We start from the raw sequence: 18329 nt of genomic DNA, 5'->3' as shown, positions 1-18329 counted from the left end.
AAGGCCTAATAATTATAAAAATATATGCACCTAACCGTAATAGATCACCAAAATACACAGAGCAGAGACCGACGGAAACGAAGGAAGGAGTGGTAATTGAAGACTTCAGTGCCCCGTTTTCTCTCTGTGGAATAGAATAACCAGGCAGACGACCCACAGAGACACAGACCTGAACAGCAGTAGAAATCTGCTGGACACAGGCGTGTACAAGACACTCCGTTCAGGAGCAACAGAATAGGAATCCTTCTCAAGTGCACATGAAAATTCTCTAGGCTGGGCCATACGCTGGCTGTAAAACAAACCTTGGTCAATTTTAAGAAGCTAAAAAATCACACAAAGTATGATCTTTGAACACTGTGGAACAAAATGAGGATCAGCAGGAAAAAAATTGAGAAACTGACACATCCCTAAATAAATGCATCAAACAAGAAATGAAAAGGGAAATAAAATACTTAGAGATGAATGAAAACGAGGACAACATATCAGAATGTATGGGATGCAGCTAAAGCAGTGCTTAGAAGCACATTCATAGTCATTGATGCCTACATTCATTAAGAAAGAAGGTCTCAAATCAATAACCTAACTTTCTACCTAAAGACACTGCGTAAAGGAGAGCAAACTAGACCTAAAGCAGGAAGAAGAAAGGAAATAATAAAAGTAGAAGTTAACAAACAAGCAACAGGTAGGGCGCTGGGGTGGCTCCGTCGCTGAGTGTCTGCCTTTGACTCAGGTGATGATCCCAGGGTCCTGGGATCGAGTCCCATAGTGGGATCCCTGCTTGGTAGGGAGCCTGCTTCTCTCTCTCTCTTGCTCTCTCTCTCTCTCAAATAAATCAAGTCTTTGAAAAATAAATACATCTTTTAATATAATAATAATAATAAACAACAAAATCCAAGAAACAACTGGTTCTTTCAAAACTGACAAAACTTAGGTTGACTGAGAAAAAACAAAAGACTCAAGTTGCTAGAATCAGAACAAAAGAGAGTACTACCGACCTTCTAGAAATAAGCAATATTCTAAAGGAATACTATAAATAATGATATGGCAGTAAACTAGATGAGTGGACAGATTCCTAGAAAGACACAAATGACAAACCCTGACTTAAGAAGGGGACAATCTGAACAGACCCAGCAAGTAAAGATAACGGATAATTGAAAAACCGCCCACCCAGATGGCTTCACTGCTGAAATCCACCAAACATCTGAAGACCATTTAATACCAGTTCTTCACAAAACCTTCCTGGAAATAGAAGAGGCCAGTATTACCTGATCCAAAACCAAAGACTACAAAGACCGGAAAACGAAAGGCCAAGGTCTCTTACAAACATGGACAGAAAAAATCCTCAAATAAAAAGCGTGGAGGGAGTTGGGGAAAAAAGCAAATAAAACCCATCAGCATACAGAAAGCTACGAAAGAATCATATACCATAACCACGTGGAATCAACCCCAGGAATGCAAAGCTGTCCTGACATCTGAGACTCAGTCAAGGTAACATACGGTACCAATAGAGTGAAAACCCAAACCGCATGATCATTCTCAACAAACGCAGAAGATTGGCCGGGGGCACCCAGCACTCCTGGAGTAGAAGTCGCTTCCCAGGAGAAAGGGCACCGACAGCCCCCAGCTAACATCATGCTTAATGGTGAAGGAGGGGTTGCCTCCGCCTGAATCAGGACTGTTCATCAGGGTGTCACACAAAGTGCAGCCACCAGAAGAGGAGGTGGGGACCCCCGTGGGTTAGACCCACACACCAGCCAACAGCCTTTCCTAACGGAGGGAGCTGCAGTCTGGAGCTCGGGGCCCTCAAGCTCTGGGGATGCTGAGTTCTCCCCCGCCTTCCTCTGCTCTCCGGAAGCCCACCGTACCGGGAAGACAGCACAATTCTAGAAGGACCTCTAAGGCTGATAGGGCTTTTTTTTTTTTTTTAAAGATTTATTTATTTGACAGAGATCACAAGCAGGCAGAGAGGGAGGGGGAAGCAGGCTCCCCGCGGAGCAGAGAGCCCAAGCGAAGTGCAGGGCTCGATCCTGGGACCCTGGGATCAGGACCTGAGCCGAAGGCAGAGGCTTAACCCACTGAGCCACCCAGGAGCCCCTGATAGCGCTATTTTACTAATCTGGTCTTTCCTAACTTTCTGAAGACAAAAATCACCTACGTTCTTGCTCAAGCAGCCTCCCACCACCCTGGCCCCGGCCCTGACCTGGGAGCGAGGCTGTGGTGTCACACAAGCTCCTGGGGGTGGGGGCGGGTTGTGCTGGGAGACGGGAGCCTGCGCAGCCCAGGACTCCCTCCCTGGTCCCCACCCCTGCCCCTCCCAGATGGTCTCCCCACCTCCCCGCCCCAGCCCCGGGGAGAGGTACTCCAGGGGCCCCCTGTTACGAGGGGCCCTGGAGGTGGGGGTGGGGTCTCGGAAACACCTGGGGGCCTAGGGCTGTGCTCTCGAGCAGGTCCCCACCTCAGCCTCAGCCCCTGCTCTGCCCGCACCCACCGCACCCTGCTCCCTGGGCAGGGCCAGCGCTCAGGGACTCCGTGGCCTTCCCACAGCTCCTGTGCCTGCGCGAGCTGGGAAGGGGTGCGCCCCACACCACCCCAGGACATGACGTGAGGACCCCTGCTCTCCGTAGCAGGGAAGCCCGGCGATCGTCTCGCCAGGACTGCGGGCAGGGGCCCTGGTGGCCGCCGGGACGCTTGCGGTCCCGAGGCTGGAGGATGGGCCCCCAGCAGCCCCAGAAGTGCGCAGTACTTGTCACAAATAGGGTCCCAGGCTTGGCCCCAGGGTCTCTGCCCTGTCAGAGACGGACTCTCTGGCCACTGTGGGTCGAGCCCGGGGGACCGGGGGGCACAGGAAATCGCCTGTGGCTGCACCGTGCCTTGTGAAAAGCAACCCCCGGAGAGGACAGAGGTCGGTTAAGATGCAGAGCTCCCTTCCTTGAGGCCCGAGTGAGTGGCTTTTGCTCCCGGCTGAAGTCGGGAGCTGATCCCACCCCACCCACCGCACCCCCGCCACCCTCCCCCGGGCCCAGGGCTCGCCCTGCCCAGCTGGGGATGCCTGGGGCAGCTCTTGGGTCATCAGACCTGCTGCCGTCTGTGTGGGGACCCTAAGTGGCCATTCACAGCACCAGACACGGCCTGTGGGGCAAGGGTGGTGGGGCCTGTGGGTCCCACCGAGCAGAGGTCAGAGGAGGACGAGGGGCCTCTTACAACCAGGAAGCCCCCAGGATATCTGCAGGTGGCCCTGCTTCCCTCTTCGGGGTAAAGGAGCACCCCTGGGTGCGGGATCCGCGGGCACATTCCACGGCTGCCCTGGCAGCCTTCCGGGGGCCCAGTCCACTGCAGCTGGTTCCTGTGTGGTCGGGAGCCAGGGGGACAGGCCGGAGCCGAATCCCCTTGAGCTGCTTGGACAGCGGCCGGCAAGGGAGCTGCAGGCCGGGACTCGGTCCGCCGCTGGCCTTTGGGGGCCGCTGTCCTCTGCGGCCCAACGGAGAGCCGGACGCAGCCCGGAGCAGGCTCCCCTTCTCCTCCTGCCCCTCCCTTTGAGGATGGAGGCCCCGGCTGGGTCACCCCCTGCTCCCCCCAACTCCTCTCCACCCCTTCCCCGCCCCTCCCCCACCCCAGGCAGGACCAGAGGCTGCGGTCCCTCCTCCAGGGCACCGCGCCCCCCCCACCCCGCCACAGCTGCCCCTCCCTCTGCGGCAGCCTCCGGACCCCGGTGGCACCTCTTGCGGCCCTGACCGCTCTTCCCAGACAAACCCATCTGAATGGCGGCCCCACTTTACCCGCTGTTTTATTTCCAAGATCGAATCTCTCTGAGCCCCGGACGGTGGGACACGCAGGTGCCCCCGGGCGTGTGGGGAGAAAACCTGCCAAGCCTGAAGGAGCCTCCCGGAGGCCGCAGTGGCCGGCCGTGGGCCGTGGGCCGTGGGCACGCTGGGGGGGGTCCCTGGGTGCTGGCCTCAGTCCCCAGCTCCACGCACCCCGCACAGCCACGTGCGTCAGGGACTCTCTCCAGCCTCGCGGTCCCCGGGGCCACATGACATGCCCCCTCCCCGGGGTCGGGCTGATGAGGCCGCCTGGGGCCAAGCCGGCTGGAAGTCTGTGGCAGGCTCTACCCCCACCTCCCGCCTCACCCCTTCCTCACCCTGACCCCTCCTCCCTCCACCTCTTCTCGCCCCCACGCTCCCACACCCCTTCCCCCTCCTCACTCCCAGCTCCTCCCACCCCCTTCCCCGCCCCCACCGCTCTGGGCCCCCCTCACCACTCTGCACCCTGCCCCATCTGTGCTTGTCCCTTCACACCCCAGCCCTGCTCACCACGACCCCATCCCAGTGTCCCTTGTCCTGTGCACCCGCCGGGCTTCAGGGAGGGCACAGGAGGGCGAGGCGGTGGCCGGGCGTCTCTCTGCTCCTCCCAGGCTGGCGGGTGTTTCGCTCTGGTTTCTGTCACGGCCACGAGAACTGTCACTGTCACTGCGATCTTTATTTAACGCGGATACAAGCAACCACCGGCTTAGGAATTTCCAAGTCTGTGCACTTAAAAGCAGCAGCAGCAGAAGGGGGTAGATAAGGTTCATGGGCTTTTCTGGGATGTGACTGTTCATATTTATAAGTTGATGATGTGAATTATTTGAAACTGATTTATTTGAATTCGTGGATACCCAAGCTCACAGCTCAGCTTGCCGCGTCCACCGACCTTGCCAACCGCCGTGGGCAGGCCCAGCCTCAGCACACACGCGGGAGGGCCAGGGCCCTTCCCAGACCGGAGAGGAGGCCACGGGAAGGAGCCTGTCTGCAGGGAGGCGCGCTGTCCCCGCCACACAGCCCGCGGGCAGCAGGTGGGAGCCGCGCAGGGAGTCGGCAGAGAGCGGGACTCTGATCCTCAGTCCCGGCTAGAACCAACGCGTCGGTACTTGGCGGTCGTGAGACACAGGCTTCCTGCAGCTCAGTGAGCGACGGTGTGTGCTCAGGACCCACAGCTCCCCGCCGGGAAGGGGACCGGCCTGTGGCCGCACTGTCGGGGGAGCAGGTGGCCTGTCGGACCCCCTCACGCCCTGAGGGTTCATTTGCACGGAGGGTAAACCGATTTAAGGGCAAAGCTTTGTCTTTCTGGCTCCAGGAAGCACACGTGCCCGGAGCATTTCTGGGGGCAGCGTGGCAGGCCTGGGTTAGGGCTCTCCGCAGCCATGACGGCGGCCGAGCACACGCTTCCCAGAACGAGGATGGCCCGGGCCCCGCGCCCCCGTCAGCGGACGCGTGTGCCGAGCGGAGCAGAAAGAACGACGGGGCCAGAGTCAGCCGTGGGAAGAGGTTGTCAACGGCTCGTTGACAGAGCAAGTCAAGCTTCCTAATCAGCTACAGCGCGGCGGGGAAGCTCCGTTCCTACTGGCTGCGAGCCCCACTCCCTGCTTCCTGCGTGACCCTCGCCCAGCACAGCAACTGCTCGCCGCTCACTCGTGCTCAAAGAACTCGTGGCAGGCGCTGGTAACCATGGCGACAAAGGCCATAAATTCCTGGAAGTCACATTCGCCGTCTCCATCACTGTCCAGAGTTTCCATGACTTTGTCCACGACCTCCTGCTCCTTGACTTCCTACGAGATAGAAGAGAAGCTGCCCAGCTTGTTTTTAGTTGACGTTTAGGGCCATCGAGACGGGAGTAATCGTTGGCCGGCTTTCATAATTTGTGCCAGAAGCAAGTTAAGAGAGAAGATGCCCTGAAATACCAGAAAGGTCTTTTGTGTGACGGGGAGGCTCTTGGCTGGGCAGAATCTCTGGGGGTCCGAGTGTCGGTTCCACCCGTAGGTCCTGGGGGACCCAAGCTGCTCGACAAAGATGAAACGGAACAACAACCTGCCGCTGGCTCTCACTGTGCCTAAAACCGGAAACGCCTGGAGAGGGGATGCAGTCCAGACGCCAGAAAGCATTGTGAGCAAACATCTTGGAAGAAAACATGAAATTTTGGTTCCCCTAAGTGTTTCACTGCTTCTGGGAGTGGAATGAAAGTTTTCAGTGGGTTTTCATGTTTCAAACGTGGGTTTTGGGGGGCACCTGGATGGCTCAGTGGGTTAAGCATCTGCCTTCGGCTCAGGTCATGATCTCAGGGTCTTGGGATCAAGCCCCGTATTGGGCTCCCTGTTTGATGGGAAGCTTGCTTCCTCTCTCTCTGCCTGCCTCCCTGCCTACCTGTGATCTCTGTCAGAAAAAAACAAAAACAAAAAAACCTACAAAAGTGGGGTTTTTTCCTGGAGTGACTCTTGGGAACAGACCCTAAATTTGTGAAGTCCTGTGTTCTTTCTGCCCCTCGAGTTGCTTTCTGGGTGTCAGGGGACTTTCCTGCCGGCCCTGATGACTGTCAGTGCTGCTGAGCGAACGGGGTTACCGGTCCCGGGGGGCAGACACAGGGCAGGGCTTTAGGCGCGGTGGGAAGAACTGGCACCAAACTTGCATGGACAGCCTACGTGCAGGCTACAGGGAATCAGCCGCGGGGCCAGAGAGCTTGGCCCGAAGCAGTCGGGGGCACGTCCACAAGCCGCCTTGAAGAGAGCATACGTGCAGGACAGATTCCAGCGGGGCTGGTGGGACCTGGAGACATCTGCTAAGACGGACGGGAGGGACGCTGTTTCGATTACGTTATAGATTCACCCCCAAACCGAAATTACCCCAATGAACCGGGTCAGCTGATGCTGATGATGCCTCGATCCACTTACCACGAGTTATTTGTCTTTTATAAATTGTGGTTCCCACATGCTAAGCTTTCCCTGTTTTCAAACCAACAGTTTGTGATGAGTGATTGTTTTATGTAATTTACATTATTTTGTAATAACTTCGTCATCACTAATTACTGATAGTTGCTTGTTGGGCTGTCCCTTCGGTTCAGGGCTTGACAGACTGTTTCCCCTCACCCTAGAACCACCCTCGTCTGCAGAAGAAGCTGCGAGTTCGGGCCGTCAGGTTAGAAGGTGGGCGGGCGGGGAACCGAGCCACAGGCGGGCAGCGGCTCGAGAACCCGAATGCCTGAGAAAACCCCAGTCAGCCCCAGACACGCCCACCCCCGCGAGCCTGCTGGTGCGTCCCGGGGCTCGCAGCGACGGCGTGTGTGGGTCGGGGTGCGGACAGGAGCCCCCCAGGCGGCCCTGCAGACGGCGGGCGCTGCCTCGCTGCCGGAACCCGGGGCGCTGCAGCCAGTGGGGCTCAGGCGGGCGGCTCCACGGCCCGGGCCGCGGGGCCACACCGGGTGTCCTGGCACCGTTCCCGGAATTAGTGCTTCGTCAGACCCTGGCGCCCTGGCTTGTGGTCTGGCCGTTTCCTGTGTGTGGCCTGGGTTCTGGGCACTAAGGGAAGGTCAGCGACCAGCTGGACTGCAGTCCGTGGCCTCAAGGGCACCAGACGGGGCACAGTGCAAAGGCTGATCTGAGGGCAGTGGGGATGGGGGCGCTGTGGCCGTCCACGCACCAGGCCGGTGTCCCAGAAGCCGGGGCCGTGTCCTCGGGCCTGCGTTCCCCGCGGTGACCACGGGACGCCCTCAGTGACCACGTGCTGAGTGAACGGCGTCTGGAGGCACTGATTGTGCAGCTAATGCGGGCACAGCCCTCCCGGACCAGAGCTCACTTCTAACCCCTTTCTCGTGTGTGCGCTGGCCCAGGTACGGCAGGAGGACACTTTCCATCCCAGCTGCCCTCATCGCTGCTGCAAACCTTCCCATTTGTCAGGAAGTCAGCATGATCTGCAACCTGTGCTTTGGCCTTGGAGACAGCAGTTTCTCCTGGCTGCTGCTACTATACACCAAGCATGAAAATGAGAACGGGGCCATCTGAGCTCGCCTCTAAAATGGGGGTTCACTGGGGCGCCGGTTGCTCAGTGGGTTAAGCCTCTGCCTTTGGCTCAGGTCATGGTCTCAGGGTCCTGGGATCGAGCTTTACATTGGGCTCTCTGCTCGGCAGGGAACCTGTTTCCCTCCTCTCTCTCTGCCTGCCTCTCTGCCTGCTTGTGATCTCTGTCTGTCAAATAAATAAATAAAATCTTAAAAAAAATCAAATGGGGGTTCATTTGCACGAACACGTGTGGAGAACCAGCCTACACCGGAATCACCTTCAGGCTGCCCAGAAGAGAAAGCGCACCGTGGTTTTATGAGTGGACGGAGAACGGATAAACTGGATTTTAAAAAGCGAGACTCACCTCTAAGAAGTGGGGGAGCTCAGCGTTGATGAGCTCCTTGAGTTCGGATTTCTTCAGCTTGTGCTTGTCACCCTCCCTTCCGGAGTACTGATGGAAGACATCGATGAGAGCCACCATGGCCTTCTCCAGCTCAGACATCCCGGGGTCCACAAAGGAAAGAAGCCCTCTGGTGCTTTCTGCCTTGTTCGTACACAGAACAGTTAAGTGTTAGCTCTACAGAACTCCGCCCAGAAGAGGGTCCAGACTGGCCTCAGCTCATCCCCCTCCTGGCAGGGAGCAGCTTCCCATTCCCTCCCTGCGGCCCATCCCAAGTTCCCATGTGCCCCGGCTTCACGTGGGTTTGGCCCATGGGGGACTTCAGCAGGAAGACAGGGCGGCGCCGTGAGGGGGTCTGGGGGCCGATTCCTGCTTCCTCCCCAGTAGGCCACGCTCTGCCCTACCGGGCTCCAAGATGAAGGGACAGAGAGCAGGGAGCAAAGCGCTGACCGCCAGACGTTAGAATGGACTAGAACGAAGTAAGGTGACCAGGAAGGAAAGAAGCAGAAATCAACGGTGCTCCTGTGAGCCGAGCCACCAGTAAACAACTGGAGAACAGAGGAGGAAAATCCTGTTGGTAAATTCACGAAGCAGCGCACACATATTCAGAGTAAGTTTAGCAAGAAAAGTGCAGGTCCTTCTTCAAGATTCGAAGGTTCGTAAAATGCAGGGACTTGCTTTCCTTTGAAATAATATGCAAACAACGTCAAATACAAATACAAACCCTTAAGGGATTCTTCTTTGATGGGTGTGAGCAACCGACCGGAAACAGCTGGAAATCGAACGAGAAACAAATACGGCAGAAATGCCACAGATACTCTTAAACGCACACCAGCATCTCAGTGACAGGTCGAAGACGACCCACCAGAGACAACGAGGTACCCCAGGCCGCGGGGCCGGGCTGGTCCGGAGGACGGACGAAGCAGCAGGAGGCTGAGCCGGGCCGGGCCCCTTGCCGGGCCCCTTGCGGTCTCCGCAGCCTGCAGCGCGCCCTGCGGGGCCCCAGAGTCACTCAGCTTCCTGCTGTCCTCTCCGCAGGACCTCCGACCACGGCCCGAAAACAGGAAATATCTGTTTCATCCTGGGACTTGGGAACGTTTTACAAAGGACAGCCCATCAGCTGCTCCACAAAACCGAGACAGCCAGAGACGTCCAGCGACGGCCGGCCTTGAGCTGCCGTCAGTGAAGGGTCCTCGCACTGTCTCAGCTGAAATAGTTACGAAACTACATCTCGTTGTTGAAAAATCTCCCCCATGTCGGATACATCACTTGTATCTAAACAATATATTGGAGGAAATAGTTAACACTTCATTTCTGACATTTTTTACTTCTGATTTCTCAGAGGAGAAAGCATTGTGGATTTTTGTCTTACCTGACCTCTGCTACAGTCACCTTACTGATAATCAGTACCCTTCGCTTTGCTCTTAAATCCCTAAAAATCGGATTTATCACACACGGACGGAACAAGTCAGATGGATTAAAATCTTCAACGTTAAAAAAAAATCTGTAATGTTTCATTTGTTCTCATCCTTTGCACCCAGGTTCTCAATTATTGATTTTGTTTTTTGGAAACAAAACAAAAGAACCCAAGGAACATGTGCATTATTCTGATGTTTCTCAAAGTCTGTGATCATTTGGGGAAGGAGAGGCTGACTTATTTTTCCATAAAGTATGACTAGTGGGATTTTTTTTAAAGGAAAAGCACAAAACATATATTCCATGTTCGAAAGCTCCATATAATGTGACTTTCTTCATAACCACACTGAAATTAATTAAAATGTTTTTCCTTTTAAATTCTTCCCTGCTTTAAAGCTTATCTTCTAAGAGAAACGGAATCAAACATCTGTATTTCCTTTCTGCTTAGTTCCCGGAACGTTACTCCTGGGCCTCTCAGTCCTGCCTTAATCTCTCTGCGTGGAAACCAAGAGGCTCCTGGGCTCTGAGTGCCCAAGGACGCATCCCCGGGACGCGGGAAGGGGCCCTACCTCCCTGAGAAGTCTTAACCCTGAAGCAAGTTTAAACCCACCGAACCCCGGTTTCTCTGACCCACTTTGTCACCTCCCAACCAAGCCCTCCCAGCTGTGCTCAGACTTCTGGGTGGTCCAGTCCCTGGGACCCTGGCGGCAAACCCTGGGCCAGGACAGGAGCTGCGGGGAGAGAAAAGGCTCTTTGGAGTGGGGCTGGCCGAGCTCGGGCTGCCGTCAGTCTCCGGGGTGGGGGGGTGGGGGTCCTGAACCCTCCCCCGAGGCCACGTCCCAGTGGGCTCTGAGTGGGGACCGTAGCCCACTGGGGTCTGAAGTCCCACTGGGCCAGCCGGGGTCACGTCCATAAGGCGGGACAGGAGCCGCACCAGCAGGCCTCAGGGGCCTGGGGAGCCGCCACCTTGTTCCCAGCCCTCCTTCCTGCCCCCCAAAGGAAAGAGCAGGTTTTCCCCGAGGGTCCTCACATCAGCGGCTGCAGGCTGCTCCGTGTCCCTCCTGGCTGTGCTCCCGAGTGGCCCAGCGGCCGCGGGTCGGCCTCTTATCCCTTCCCGGCCCGGCCCGGCGGGTGCGGCACTGCGGGGGCCCGCAGCCAAGGGGGAGGCGCGGGGCAGCGGGGAGGGGTGCGGCTGGGGGCGGCGGGCGGCCAGGCCTGCACACAGGGCCGCATTGAGCTTGCGGCCACCCGGGGCCTGGCTCGGGAGCCAAGCCCGCACTCCGGCCAAGGAAGAGAGTCCTAGGGGGCAGGAAGCCAGGCGTCAGCTTTCTGGGCGGCTTTAATTATACATGAAGATCGACGTGAAGGCGAGGCCGGGGGCGGGGATAGGACTGAGCCCCGTCCCCGATGCAAACAAAGCAAATGCTCAGCCAAGACCAAGGCCGCAGCGCTTCCAAGTACAGGCTGAGCAGGGGCCTGGGGGCTGCGGGCTGCTTTCGGGGGGGCCTCTGCACCACCCCACGCGCGGCCCCCAGCCCATCCCTGCACGGCCTCCCTCACCGCCCCCTGAACGGCCGCCCCCGCGAGGCGCACACCCGCACCCCGGCCCGCCCCCCGCGCTGGGCCCGTCTCCTGACTCGGGTTCGCAGAGGCCACGGTCGCACCCTACAGGACCCGCCTGCGGGCACCGCTGTCCAGTCACCGTCTGCTTCACCAGGAACTTCTTGACTCCTGGACACGTGGAAGTGTGTCCTGGGCACAACGCTGGGCCGTGAGCCTTGGGGCTTGAGTTGTCCCCTCCTGGCCACCAGCCTGTGCCCAGACCTGCCTGCGTGGAACCTGAGTGGCCTGGGCTGGGCCCGCGTCCTCAGCTGCCCACGGGCTGCTGAAGGGCCCCGTGCTGTGCGCGCCCCGGGCGGCAGGGCTTGCCCGCGTGCGAGGAAGGAGCGACGGGGCCCCGGGGCCGTGCGCCCCGCACTAGGGGCGGCCAACCCTGTGCTGGCTCCGCAGCGCCCACGCCACAGCCGCTCCCACAGGGCAACGAGGAGTGTGGAACCTGCCCATCCGGCCGCCGGTCGCCCAGCACGGTGCCTGCCCTCGGGTTGCCCGCAGCTCGGCCTCCCGCACAGCCCAGGGCACTGGCCGCGCACCCCGCGCCAGGCTCTGTGCGAGCAGAGAGCAGGGAGAGGGTGCTGGGCTCCGCGGCCGAGAGGGGCCGGTCACCTGGGAGAGGGGGCTTTCAAGCGCTGGGACACCCGCGTTTCCTCTCCCGCCGGAGCCGGAGCGCATGAGACCAGAAGAGCGCGGGGTGCGCGGCCCGGCTGAGGGCAGATCTCCCGGGACAGGGACGTTCCCGGCCCCCAGCCGCAAGGGGTCCAGGGCCCAAAGCGCCTCCGTGGCCTTCACGCCCGCAGCTCACGCCAGCTGCCTGGTCAGGGTCTCCTCTCGTTGCCCGGACCCCTGCGCTGGTCCTGCGTGACCGTCAGACCCACGGCCGCAGCTCCGTCCCCGGGAGCGGCCGGCCCCGAAGCAGCGGAACTCCGTTCTTGAGTAAACCACGGAGCCTACAAGTGGCCCCACGCGTGGCTGCTTTTGGATCAGGCTCCTGACTTCCAGCGGGGGATGGGATCTCAGAGCGGTGCGGGGAGCTCCAGGCGTCAGCAGGCCTGGGTCCACGGAGGTCGCTGGCCGTGGACGGCAGCCTGCTCGAGCCGGCCTCACCCGGGCCGTAGCACCAACTCCAGGTCTGGGCACCCAGATCTGACTGGAACCAGCACAGTGAGGGCCACCACAGATCTACGTTGGCTCAAAACTCCAGTCTCGCGAGGGAGGACAAGGCCCTAGACGGCCACCGGTACCACCGGGAAACCCTTCAGGCTGTCCCCAAGGCACCGGCAGCTGCTTGCTGAGGCGCACAGCAAGGAAATGAGGATCTGAAAGGAAATTCTTGCATCTCTTGCATCTCTCCAGGGGAAATTAGATGTGGGCTCTGCGCTGGCGTTAACTCCTGGGGCCACAAAACGGCGCCGTGGCCCCGCCGTGGCCCCCCACTCCTCCGCGGTGTTCCGGTGACAGCGTCTTCCCCCGAGCGGCTCCCCGTGGGCTGGCGCAGGGGCTCTCCGGGTCCTCGTTTCTTCAGCTCCTGAATGTGCACCGGAACGACACACTCGGCCGCTGGCAGAACCTTCCGAGGCTCCCTGGCGCACGAGCGGGGCCAGTAGGACGGAAGAGCCGGGGCCCTAGAGCTGCCCCCTCTATCATGACATGCACTGAGCAGGACTGCAGCCCCGGGAGAACTGGAGAGATTCGTGCCATCGTCAAAGAGCTGGTACAGACCAGGGTGGTGATGCCACAAACCCACTTAACCTGCCAGCGTAGCCTGTGTGGACGCCGAGTATGTTGTGGCGGACGGAGACGGAACGGGCGGGTCAACGGTGACTTCATTGGGAGTCACCAGGTGGGTGTCTGTCTTGGAGGAGGCCTAACACGGCGCCTGACACTTGGTATCGGCTGTCGATCTGACTGCGGCCTTTTCCTCAAAACCAATCACTTTTTTTTGTTGTTGTTAGTGGTTTTATTTTTCTATTTAAATTCAATTAATTACAGCGTATTCAAATAATATACAGTGTATTACGAGTTTCAGAGGTAGAGGTCAGTGATTCATTAGTCTTACGTGGCACCCAGTGCCTATCACATCCTGTGCCCTCTTTAATGCCCGTCCCCCAGTCACCCCACCCCCCTTCCCTCCAGCAGCCCTCAGTGTGTTTCCTATGAAAAGTCTTTGGTTTGCCGCCTTTTCAGATTTCTTCTTGTTTTATTTTTCCTTCCCTTCCCCTATGTTCATGTTTTGTTTCTTCAATCCCACATACGAGTGAGATCATGTAATTGTCTTTCTCTGACGGACTGACGTCGCTCAGCACAGTCCCCCCCGGTTCCATCCACGCCGAGGCCAAGGGCAGGACGTCTCCCTTTCTGATGGCCGAGTCACATTCCGTTGTGTCGACGAAGCCCGTCCTCTCTGTCCGTGCATCTGCCGACGGACGTCCGGGCTCTTCCCGCAGTCCGGCTGTCGTGGGCGTCGCTGCTGTGAACTCTGGGGGGCAGGGGCCCCTTCGGGTCACTCCATCTGCATCTTTGGGGTAAATACCCAGTATTCTGATCGCTGGGTCGTAGGGCAGCTCTATTTCCAACTTTCCGAGGACGCTCCGTGCTGTTTTCCAGAGCGGCGGCACCAGCTTGTGTTCCCGCCAGCCGTGCAGGAGGCCCCCCTTTCTCCGCACCTCGCCAGCATCTGTCGTTTCCTGACGTGTTGATTTTAGCCGTTCTGACCCGTGTGAGGTGGGATCTCACTGCGGTTCTGACGTGTATTTCCCTGATACCGAGGGACGTGGAGCCCTTTCTCATGTGTCTGTTGGCCATTTGGATGTCTTCTTTGCAGAAATGTCTGTTCATGTCCTCTGCCCATTTCTTGATTGGATTATTTGTTTTCGGGTGTTGAGTTTGGTAACTTATAGATTTTGGAGACCAGCCCTTTATCTAACATGTCGTTTGCAAATATCTTCTCCCATTCAGTTGTCTTTCAGCTTTGTCAACTGTTTTCTTTGCTGTGCAAAAGGTTTTGATCTTGATGAAGTCCCAATAATTCACTTTTGCCTTTGTTTCCTTTGCCATTGGAGATGTGTCTAGCAAGAAGTTGCTATGGTTGAGGTCTCAGAGGTTTCTGCCTGTGTTCGCCTCTAGGAATTTGATGGATTCCTGTCTCATATTTGGATCTTTCATCTATTTTGAGTCTATTTTTGTGTGTGGTGTAACATATGGTCCAGTTTCATTCTTCTGCATGTGGCTGTCCAATTTTCCCAACACCATTTGTTGATAAGACTATGTTTTCCACTGGATTCTTTCTTGCTTTGTTGAAGATTAGTTGACCATGGAGATGAGGGTCCGTTTCTGGGCTCTCTGTTCTGTTCCGCTGATCTATGTCTGGTTTTGTGCCAATATCATGCTGTCTTGATGACAGCTTTGTAATGCAGCATGAAGTCTGGAATTATGATGCCACCAGCTTTGGTCCCCCCCACCCCCACCAAGATTATTTTGGCTATTTGGGGTCTTTTCTAGTTCCATACAAATTTTAGGATTATTTATAGGAGGCCTGGGGAGCTCAGTCAGTTAAGCATCAACCTTCAGCTCAGGTCATGATCCCAGGGTCCTGAAATTAAGTCCCACATTGGGTACCTTGCTCAGCGGGGAGCCTGTTTTCCCTTTTCCCTCTACCTGCTGCTCCCTCTGCTTGTGCTCTCTCCCTCTGACAGATAAATACCTAAAATCTTTATTTAAAAAAAAAACACCAAATTTTCAGATTATTTATTCCAGCTATGTGAAAAATGTTGATGGCATTTTGACAGGGATTACATTGAATATATCGATTGCTCTAGGTAACATAGACATTTTAACAATATTTGTTCTTCCAATCATGAGCATGGAACAGTTTTCCCATTTCTTTGTGTCTTCTTGAATTTCTTTCATGAATATTCTATAGTTTTCAGAGTACAGGTCCTTTGCCTCTTTGGTTAGATTTATTCCTAGATATCTTATGTGTTTAGTGCAATTGTAAATGGGATCAATTCCTGAATTTTTCTTTCTTTTGTCTCATTGTTCATGTATAGAAATGCAACTGATTTCTGTGCATTGATTTTATATCCTGCCACTTTGATTTTATATCCTGCCACTTTGCTCAAATCCTGTATGGGTTCTAGCAGTTTTGGGGTGGAGTCTCTTGGGTTTTCCACATAGAGTATCATGTCCTCTGTGAAGACTGAGAGTTTGACTTCTTCTCAGATGCCCACCCCCTTTTCTTCTTTCTGTTGTCTGATTACTGAGGCTAGGGCTTCTAGTGCTATGTTGAACAGCAGTGGTGACAGTGGACATCCCTGCTGTGTTTCTGACCTTAGGAGAAAAGCTCTGTTTTTCCCCATTGAGAGTGATAGTGCTGTGGGTTATTCATATATGGTTTTTATGATATTGAGGCATTTTTCCTCTATCCCTACAGTGTGAAGAGTTTTAATCAAGAAAGGATGCTGTACTTTGTCAAATGCTTTTCCTATACCTATTGAGAAGATCTTATGGTTCTTGTTCTTTCTTTTATTAATGTGTTGTACCACCTTGATTGATTTGTGGATGTTGAGCCACCCTTGCAGCCCAGGAGTAACTCCCGCTGGTTGTGGTGCATATTCTCTTTAATGTACTGTTGGATCCTTTTGGCTTCTTGGTGAGAATTTTTGCATTCATGTTCATCAGGGATATTCTCCTTTTTGGTGGGGTCTTTGTCTGGTTTTGGGATCAAGGTATTGCTGGAGTCATAGAAAGAGTTTGAAAGTTTTCCTTCCATTTCTTTTTTGGAAGCAGTTTCAGAAGAATAGGTATTAATTCTTTAAATGTTTAGAATTCCCTGGTAGAATTCCCATCCAGTCTCGTTTGTTGGGAGATTTGTGATCACTGCTTCAATCTCGTTGCTGCTTATGGGTCTGTTCAGGTTTTCTATTTCTTCCTGTTTCAGTTTTGGTCGCTTATACGTTTCTAGGAATGCATCCATTTCTTCCAGTTTGCCTAATTTGTGGGCATATAGTTGTTCATGATGTGTTCTAATAATTGTTTGTATTTCTTCAGCGTTGGTTGGGATCTCTCCTCTTTCATGCATGATTTTATTCATTTGGGTCCTTTCTCTTTTCTTTTTGATAACTCTGGACAGGGGTTTATCAATCTCATTACTTCTTTCAAAGAACCAGCTCCTAGTTTCGTTGATCTGTTCTATTGTTCTTTTGGTTTCTATTTCGTTGATTTCTGCTCTGATCTTTATTATTTCTCTTCTCTTGCTGGGTTTAGGCTTTCTTTGCTGTTCTTTCTCCAGCTCCTTTAGGTGTAGTGTTAGGTTGTGTACTTGAGATTTTTCTTGTTTCTTGAGAAAGACTTGTCTTGCTATATACTTTCCACTCAGGACCAACTTTGCTGATCCCAAAGATTTTGAACAGTTGTGTTTTCATTTTCATTTATTTCCATGAACTTTTAAAAATTCCTCTTTAATTTTCTGGTTGACCCATTCGTTCTTAGTAGGATGCTCTTTAACCTCCATGTATTTGAGTTCTTTCCAACTTTTCTCTTGTGATTGAGTTCTAGTTTCAAAGCAGTGTGATCTGAAAATATGTAGGGAATGATCCCAGTCTTTTGGTACCAGTTGAGACCTGATTTGTGACCCAGGATGTGATCTATTCTGGAGAATGTTCCATGTGCACTTGAGAAGAATATGTATTCTGTTGCTTAAGGATGGAATGTTCTGAATATATCTGTGATGTCTATCATCTGGTCCAGTGTGTCATTCGAAACCCTTGTTTCCTTGTTGATTTTCTGCTTAAGTAATCTGTCCACTGCAATGAGTGGGTGTTGAAGTCCCATATTATTATCATATTGTCAATGTGTTTCTTTGATTTTGTTATTAATTGAGGTATATAATTGGCTGCTCCCATGTTAGGGATATAAATATTTACAGTTGTTAGATTTTCTTGTTGAATAAACCCTTTACTTATGATATAATGTCCTTCCTCATCTCTTATTACAGTCTTTGGTTTAAATCTATTTTTTCTGATATAAGAAATGCTACCCCAGCTTTCTTTTGATGTCCATTAGCATGATAAATGGTTCCTGTCCCGCTCTCACTCTGGAGGTGTCTTTGGATCTCAAACGAGTCTCTTGTGGACAGCATACTGATGGGTCTTGCCTTTTAAAACCAATTGTTAAGGCCCCCCAGAAACAGTTTGCTTTTACCTGGCAGGGCCAAAGGCATACCCTCTCTGTTGTCTCAGGGATACATAGGTTCTCCTGCTTGATGCCAGAATACTGTCCGAGGAGACCTCGATCATCTTGGCAGCTCACAGAGTAGCAGGCTTGTCCACCGTACTGATGATAGTGTGCTGATGGGTCTTATGCCTGCGTGAGACATCTGCAAACTGGACACTGGGAGATAAGCCCCACAAAACTGGCATGGCCAGGCCCCCGTGGCCTCTTCACCCTGGCTCTCTGGCATAGACACTACAGAAGGTGCACTCACATCCGCTTGCTGCCCACTCTGCATGTCCACCTTCCCTCCTTGCCTGGCTTATGCCCTGAAGGTCTCAGCCTCTTCCTGGTGCCATCACCATGGACCTGAGGCTCGATCCCATGATGGCACCCCAGCACCCTCTGTGCACGGGCCCGGCAGCCGAGGTTCACCTGGGCTCCATAACGGTGTGGCAAGGACTGTGACTGGCTGAGATCTGACCCTGCCTGTGGGCTGAGGAGGTGGCATGTCACTTCTTCACAGATGCTGGTAGAGGCCAAGGTTCTGTGTCAGAGATTGCTCAGGTGCTTCGGCAGAAAGCTTTGTGCTTGTGGGGGTCCCCTGCCCCCGAGTCCACAGCTGGGCCACAGATAGGCCTGGAGGAGGGTGCATGCTGGGCTTGTGTTCTCAGAGGGCACGGGATTCGGGGGGACTCCCTGTCTGCCGTCATGTGGAGTGGTGATGACCCTGCCCTGTGCCATCTCTCCTCAGGAGTGCTCCCTGCAGCCCAGAGAAGCCGGTGGGGTGAAGAGCGGCTGGGGCCTTGCATTCTGGGTGGCCCACCAGTGGGCACAGGGAGCCTGGGCTGTGCTGGCTCTCCCAGCAGGCATTTGTGCTGGCCA

The 18329-nt window shown here is 54.8% G+C and overlaps 1 protein-coding gene across 2 annotated transcripts; it reads right to left on the bottom strand.

Annotated features, from left to right (window-relative positions):
• Nucleotides 1-4455: 4455 nt before the first annotated feature.
• On the bottom strand, nucleotides 4456-10752 carry S100B (S100 calcium binding protein B). Of its 2 annotated transcripts, none has more exons than XM_044254931.1 (3): nucleotides 10651-10752; nucleotides 8169-8344; nucleotides 4456-5584 (listed from the first exon to the last, which is right to left on the bottom strand). In XM_044254931.1, the coding sequence occupies exons 2-3, from the start codon at nucleotides 8304-8306 to the stop codon at nucleotides 5444-5446; spliced, it is 279 nt and encodes a 92-aa protein (XP_044110866.1). In that variant the 5' UTR covers nucleotides 8307-8344; nucleotides 10651-10752; the 3' UTR covers nucleotides 4456-5443. The 2 variants fall into 2 exon arrangements, with proteins under 2 accessions (XP_044110866.1, XP_044110867.1); XM_044254932.1 differs by having other exon boundaries at nucleotides 8169-8348; nucleotides 10651-10735.
• Between the last annotated feature and the right edge of the window lie 7577 nt (nucleotides 10753-18329).

The sequence above is a fragment of the Neovison vison genome, chromosome 6 (genome assembly GCF_020171115.1).
Source record: "Neovison vison isolate M4711 chromosome 6, ASM_NN_V1, whole genome shotgun sequence".
Classification (NCBI taxonomy): domain Eukaryota; kingdom Metazoa; phylum Chordata; class Mammalia; order Carnivora; family Mustelidae; genus Neogale; species Neogale vison.
The sequence above is the reverse complement of the archived record's forward strand: the minus strand, read 5'-3'. Positions and strand labels throughout refer to the sequence as shown.

What these genes read in the sequence shown, in the direction of transcription:
- S100B (XM_044254931.1), bottom strand. Translation starts at nt 8,306, where the DNA reads ATGTCTGAGCTGGAGAAGGCCATGGTGGCTCTCATCGATGTCTTCCAT. An exon ending in AGCTCCCCCACTTCTTAGAG is followed by an intron (nt 5,585 to 8,168) that starts GTGAGTCTCGCT and finishes TCTATCTCGTAG; the next exon opens with GAAGTCAAGGAGCAGGAGGT.